Genomic DNA, 7175 nt, shown 5'->3' on the forward strand with positions numbered 1-7175 from the left:
CTAGATACCAAGTTAGAGTACACATGAGTGATGTGACTGCACTTGAGTTGTATAAGTAGACCCAAAAGTTGCTAACCTTTTTTGTGATGCACTCGAGTGCATAACACAAGTATTCTACCATAACTAGCTTCATCTCCAAGTTGATAGTACTAAAGGAAACTTACTTTCTGAGGTATCCTAACATTATCCTAAGTTGTCTGTCATGACTAGTTAGTAGGATAACATTATCATAAGTTGCATACAATACTTTTTCAGTGTGGTAAGCAACTTAGTTTCATATATAGCAACATTGATTGACAACTTATTAATGTATTGTAAGCAACTGAAATAGTAATCCCAGTTAACTGAGCATCACTGATAGGCAACTTCATAGTGTTTTAGGCAACTTAAGAAAAAGTAATGATAAGCAACTTCATAATATTGTAGGCCACCAATTTGCAAAGTTAGACAACTAAGCAACAATGGTAGGTAACTAATTATCAATAGCATGTAACTGGAGATCAATGGTAGGCCAATTTTGTATTATTATAGGCAACTGAGCATCAATGATGGGCAAGTTAGTATCCATGGTAGGCAACTAAGCAACCATGGTAGACAAGTTGTGATAATGTTAGTAAAATTCATTGATACACATAGTGCAATAAAGTTACTTATCTGTAGCACTAAAGGTGCATCATGTTTTTGTGTAATTTTCTTATTTTTACACAAACCAACCTATTAGACAGTCCTACTAGACAAAAATAATAAAGTTGCTTTCCTATATCACTAAAATTGCCACAATCGTACCCAAAGTTGCCTAAAAAAAGTTTAACGAAACCTATCTATATGACCTGTTCAAGAATTCATCCGATTAACCAGTTAACTTGCCGATTAATCCCTACTCGTAGGGTCGTCGAGTAGCCTATAAATCGATAAATCGTCCGATTAATTGATTAAATGGCCGATTAACTTGCCGATTAGCTGATTAATCCTCTAATCACCTGGCAACCGAGCAGCTACCAGTTAACGATTTTCTTAACAATGTCTATATGAGATCTAGTTTTGAAGGCCTCGTCGCGAGAAACCCAGCTATGAAAACGAAATTGAATTTCAACACTTAAATCAAAAGTTACATGTTTTTTAATTTTTTGGACCCACAAATAAATGCTTGTTATTTCCACATTTGGAAAAGCGCCAAATCCCACCAACAAGCGCTCGGGCGCCCGCTAACCACGTCATAATTTTTTCTTTAAAAGAAAAAGAAGAATTTAACCAGCCCTCCCTCTCGTCTCAGCTTTTCTTTTTGAGCAAACAGGATGTCAGTGCACAACTAGAGCGTGCGCAGTCCACACAGCCGGCCCAAGCCCGCTGGACCTCCACCTGCCCTCTCCGCGCTGTCGTCTTCTCCAGAGAGATCGAGGGACGCGTGTGCCGGCCGACATCAGCGAGCAACCACCGCGGCTCTCCTCTCCCCTTGAAGCCTCCCCAGCCACCCAAATCCTAACCCTAACCCCCCCTCTCCCTTCCGCCGCTGCCAGGTGGGTCTCCCCTTTCTGTTCTCTTCCCCACCAAGCAAACCGAGGAGCACCAGAGCATCGCCGGAGCAGGCCACCGTGGCCAGCGTCCTCCGCCGGCGTTTTCTTCGTGACCGGGAGCCCCGCCTGCACGACTACTTCCTCTACTCGGACGACCTCGAGCTCGGACGCCTCCACGCCGTCGAATTGCTCGACCTCCTCCTCTTCAGCTGATCGCCGTCACCGTTCAGATTCGCCGCCGACAGACCTCCTCCGCCATTTTCGGCTACGCCAGCATCACCAGGTGAGCAGCCGCGCCAAAAGCCCCAACCTCTCCACCCTCGATTTCGTCCTCGGAGCACGACCTCCGGGAGCGCCACCGTTCGGTTTGGTCGCCGGCGTCGTTCCGATAGTTGCTAGGTCGTGCGCGTGGCGTCGCTAGACTCACACGAGCAAGCAGACCTCTCGCTCATTCCAGAGGTCTAGCATCCGAGCATTGCCGCTGGAGCATCGCCCCTAACTTTTAATACCAACATTAGGCTCAGACGACTTAAATGGCCCAATTAAATTATTGTCCTCTTCACCTGGGGCAAATGCTTATTGATGCAGGGAAGAAGAAAATGAACACCATGCTGTCAGAAAATGCTGAAAGGAAGCCACGTGTGCTTCATAACCTGCAAAAGCAGCTAGATGAGGTAATCTGCTTTTGCATCCAATTACTTTGTGCTTTCTTTCTATAATATAGTTTCTGGATACCCTTGAAATTGTTCGCTATTGCTAAATTGCTTTCCTTCATTTCTCTTCTGGTGCTAGATCATCTTACTTTTTTCAATATTGTTCTTTGCCACCGTCAGGCTGTCCTCGATATGCAACTCTATGAGAAAGCTCTAGATGTGTTTGAGGATGATCCTGCTACCGCTGTAAGCTGCTACAGCCTATGGGCATCATTCTTACAACATCGCTTGCTACTCAATACGTTATCAGCCTTTACTTACGGTCCTTTTCTTTACCTGTTTTCTGGTTTTCAGGGCATATTACACGATCATCTGCTAAGAACTATGGCTACTCCAGTAGTCAACAAGATTTTATTTAGTCTGGTAACTTCTATAAGCTCACACAGTGGGGTTTGCGACTTTGCGTGCAAGATTATAATTCATAAATAATTTCGTGATGTATTCATTTTGGCTTTAATTTTACCCTTGCAACAGAACCCTTCAAATAATATGCAGCCCTGATTGTGTTATTTCCCTACTCGTGATCTTTCTTGCGCGACGAACTAAGAAACTGTGACTAGCTTATGAATTATAATCTAAGTCGTTTAGAAGGTTTTGTAACCTAATTCTCTGACTAGCACATGTATTTTGCACTGAACTACCGATAGGACAAGGACAACAAATTGAAGAATGGAATGGAGTTTGAAGACAGCGAAGAACAGGATGTTCAGCTGAGCAGTACTGAGCGTACTTTTCTGGTACAGTTCACTTATTTCATTTTTACATATGTTATGCAATGTTTGCCTGTGTCAATTCTGGATGAAAATTTCATTTTGTTTAACTTTGTGGGTTGCTCTTTGTTAAAAAAAAATCAGGCAAAGAATCTTCCAGGGCAATTGTCATCGAAGGCTCAAGCTTTAATAGAAGCAGTGGAGGGAAAGGTTTGTCTGTAACCAAAAAATATTGTTTGATGAATTGATTGAAGCCTTGAACTCCATAGTTCGTATTTTTCTTGTTCGAAATCTAGTATGCATAACAGCTTAAATTCTGGTAATATGTTACCACCTACAGTTAACAATCTAACACACCATAAAAACTTTTAGTCTGGGTCTCTAGGGTAGGTCAGACATTTAGATGATGAACATGACAAATTACTAAACATTTTTGATGCGATGATCTATATAGAAATGAAGTTCTTCCGTGAAGCATCCTGCATTATGTTTATCACCAGATTGCCAAGATGCTATGTTGTAAATACCCAACACCTATACCGTGCACAATATCCTGTCATTCTGTGGACTAACAATGAAATCCACTTCATGTTCATTTTCTGTATGTTCTACGACACCAATTATTTGATCCTTTAATTACTACTACCTCTGTTTCGAATTATAAGATTTTTACCTTTTTTCGAAAATGAATGTATCTAGACGCGTTTTAGTGTGTATGTTTATTCATTTTAATCCGTATGTAGCCCATATTGAAATATCTAAAATATCTTATAATTCGGCACAGAGGGAGTAGTCAATTAAATATGCAGCAGATACCCTGAAAAGAAATGTTGCGATGTAAAGATATGGGTTCAATTTCTTATTGATTTATTATGTCTTCAATTCCTTTTTCAGAAAGTGTATATAATTCATACTAGGGCTGACAAACTAGTTCAGATATAAGATTGCATGTAAGAAGCATCTTCCTCACCAATCTGTTATTCATTGCTAGTTGATAAAATGTGCATGTTCCTCAGCATATGACTGGTGAGTTCTTTCTTGTCTAAACGCATATACTAAATAACAAACGAATACGTGACTGTTGCTATGTCTTTGAGATCCACAACTTCAAATATAACTGGACTTTGTAGCTCTTTCTAACATTTTCCTCGAAATTCACAACAGCGGTTTGATTCATTTATGGACGCCTTAAGAGATGCAGCAGAGGAAAGGTAACATTTTACGTTTGTATTTGCTTTCCACATTGGCTGGATTATCAAAGTGCTTACTCTCTTTTTCAGTGGCTTGTTATTTAAGAAGCTTGATGAAGGACTAGAGCGATCAATGCTGCGTTCCTACCACAAGGTATGTTGGTATCTTCTATCTTGATAGTAATACCAGAGTCTGGAAAACCAGTGAGAACCGACTTTATTGATCTGGGCCTAACAGGTTTTTAGTTTTTGCTGGTTTATGCCCTAAACTTTCCCCTTTGATCCCCAGTTCTGGTGGAATGAGTATTATCAGTTCATCACTTATTTGATATGCCCCAAACATTAATTGTTTCTTGTGTTTTCACTTTTCATATTCTAAACTTAGCAAACCGCTCAAATAACCTGAACCATTCTGGTAGCACTTTTTAAAGCCCTGTCTTACAGTACGATCTTTGTTTCTCTGAAAATATGGTATTTTCCACGGTTAAAAAAATGTTGTTTCTTGTGTTTTTAAGCATCAAAGTAGTGCAAGTACAGAATAGCAGAATGCAAGTCAAAATCACCATGATATGATAATATAAATTTACCAAGATTGTTAGACTCGAGCACTGGCGCAGTGGTAAAGTTGCTGCCTTGTGACCATGAGGTCACGGGTTCAAGTCCTGGAAACAGCCTCTAACAGAAATGCAGGGAAAGGCTGCGTACAATAGACCCAAAGTGGTCAGATCCTTCCCCGGACCCTGCGCAAGCGGGAGCTACATGCACCGGGCTGCCCTTTTCGTTAGATTCGTAGGCGCTCTTATAGATTGGTAGGGTGTGAATTCATACATGCTAAATTTCTTTATGGACGAATTCCGCGCTAATTATTTGACACCTTAATTTCTATGAATTGAAGGATTTGACAGCACAAGTTTCTTCAGAGACTGATCCAGTGTCCTTCCTCCCAAAAGTTGTTGCTCTGCTTTTTCTCCAGGTTTGCTTGATTGTACCTTTCCTGAAATAACACTCCTGCTTTCTCTCTGCATTTATAGGCTGGCCTGAGAAACATCCTTTTTGAATATTTTGTAGGCATACAACAAGGCTCTTCAGGCACCTGAAAGTGCTGTTCGTGCTGTCATCACACTACTGAAGGTAATTTTTTATTTGCATTCTCTTTAAAATATACTTAACGCAAGTCAAGTAGAATATCTTAACTTTTAGTAACAGTATCCTGATCACAGAATCTTTGATACTCCCTCCGTTTCTTTTTACTTCGCATATAAGATTTGGTCAAAGTCAAACTACACAAAGTTTGACCAAATTTATATGAAAAAATATAAACATCTACAATACTAAAACTATATAGTATGAAAATATGTTTCATGGTGCATCTGATAATATTGATTTTATATTGTGAATGTTTATAGTTTTTAATATAAAGTTAGTCAAACTCTACAAAGCTTGACTTTGACCAAACCTTATATGCAGACTAAAAAGAAACGGAGGGAGTACTATATTTGTCTGATACGTTGAAACAGCATAACAGATATTATAATTCCTGTACGTAGCTCCAGAAACTAGTGTTAACCATCAAATTCCTGCCGGCTTTTGGATCGATGATCGACAGTCCTCTGCATTCTAGCCATAGTTTCTTAGCCCCTTGGGTTTTAGTTTAATAAGAGGCTTACATAATTAGGATGTTTACGCCTGTCTGTAATGTTGGCTTATTTCACATATTCAGATAATACTGTTAACTTTAGCAAAATCTGTACCTGAGTGATCATCTGCTTCTATTTTTCAGGACAAGCTACCAGCTTCAACCTTCAAGGTTTTAACTGAATATCACGGCACCACCGTGAAACTTCTCGCACTACAAGATGCTGCTACTGGTGATGTAAGTCCACTCCAACAATTTCAAATACATCAGTGCTCACTGTTGTCTGCATTAGAAAAGGATTAGTTTGTTATCCTCCCATAACTTTCATCCGGTTTCTGCCCTGGACTCTATATATGTAGTCTTAATTTCTATTTCGAGCTCTCCCCATTTACCCGAAATCATCTGCTATGGTCAAACATTAACTACATTGGATTCATGCATTAACATTTCTTTTGTCAATCATCTGCCGTATGGAAGAACTACAAAAGAACTTGGACTGCTGTCTTTGTTGCTCACTCGTGCAATGATGCATTGTCTTGTCTTTGCCCTGCAGGAAGATGATTGCACATCGGACCGAATGCTGGAGAAGCAGGAAGACCTGGAAGAGAGGCTGATGCCAGAACTAAAATCCCTGGCCCTGGGCACAGGCAAAAAGTGAGCAGCAAAAATGGTGTGCATTGTACGCCATGCCCTCTGTGTAAATACACAGATCTATCTACCTACCTATCCTCCTTGGCACTGGAGCTGTGGTTGTTTCGTGTGGCAGCAGAATCAATTTCTTAATTTTTTTTAACGAGCAACCACAGCATGTATGAACATCTTGAATACCTTGAAACTCTGCTAGTTCCTTCCTGAACAATGACTGCGAGCAAATATTTTTAAGAACCTTTTATCTTGCGATCAACTGGACACTCATTATTTTCTTCAAGTGCCACTCGAAACATCCGAGTATGAGTAGGCTGCAAACGCCCGTGACGACAAGCCTCCATTCAAACTCCATTTGAATGCACGTGGCATTTTCAGTCAAGGTTTTGGGACTCGTTGGGACCATTTGCTCAAGGTGCACATGACACGTTGCGGGGTCACCATGAGGTCTTTACTCGAGTCAGCACTACCCTTCGAGCAAGGTATCTCAAGTCAAGAAATGTGGCTTTCCTATTTTATTTTTTGACATTCAGAAATGTGGCTCCCTGATACCCAGGTGCGTCCGTGCCGTGTTTTTGGGTTATGATGTATAAGGGCATCTTGATCGCCAACCCACAAATTTCCTCTTACGTCCGTCCGCGGACAGGAACCAGTCCGTGGACACGAATGCGGGAGAAAACCATCCAACGCTAGCCGCATACATTTCAACCGGTATTTTAACAAATCAAACAAAATTCATGCAAACCGGCTGATATTCATCAAAGTTT

General features: G+C 40.7%; 1 protein-coding gene across 1 annotated transcript; it reads left to right on the forward strand.

Annotated features, from left to right (window-relative positions):
• The first annotated feature begins 1317 nt into the window (after positions 1–1317).
• On the forward strand, positions 1318–6667 carry LOC123106008 (E3 UFM1-protein ligase 1 homolog). Its single transcript, XM_044528206.1, has 12 exons — positions 1318–1797; positions 2103–2188; positions 2348–2413; positions 2522–2590; positions 2875–2964; positions 3082–3147; positions 4102–4148; positions 4218–4281; positions 5023–5100; positions 5196–5258; positions 5908–6000; positions 6317–6667. The coding sequence occupies exons 2-12, from the start codon at positions 2114–2116 to the stop codon at positions 6419–6421; spliced, it is 816 nt and encodes a 271-aa protein (XP_044384141.1). The 5' UTR covers positions 1318–1797; positions 2103–2113; the 3' UTR covers positions 6422–6667.
• The last annotated feature ends 508 nt before the right edge of the window (positions 6668–7175 follow it).

The sequence above is a fragment of the Triticum aestivum genome, chromosome 1B (genome assembly GCF_018294505.1).
Source record: "Triticum aestivum cultivar Chinese Spring chromosome 1B, IWGSC CS RefSeq v2.1, whole genome shotgun sequence".
Lineage (NCBI taxonomy): Eukaryota > Viridiplantae > Streptophyta > Magnoliopsida > Poales > Poaceae > Triticum > Triticum aestivum.

What these genes read in the sequence shown, in the direction of transcription:
- LOC123106008 (XM_044528206.1), top strand. Translation starts at nt 2,114, where the DNA reads ATGAACACCATGCTGTCAGAAAATGCTGAAAGGAAGCCACGTGTGCTT. An exon ending in GTACTGAGCGTACTTTTCTG is followed by an intron (nt 2,965 to 3,081) that starts GTACAGTTCACT and finishes AAAAAAAATCAG; the next exon opens with GCAAAGAATCTTCCAGGGCA. An exon ending in AGAGATGCAGCAGAGGAAAG is followed by an intron (nt 4,149 to 4,217) that starts GTAACATTTTAC and finishes TCTCTTTTTCAG; the next exon opens with TGGCTTGTTATTTAAGAAGC.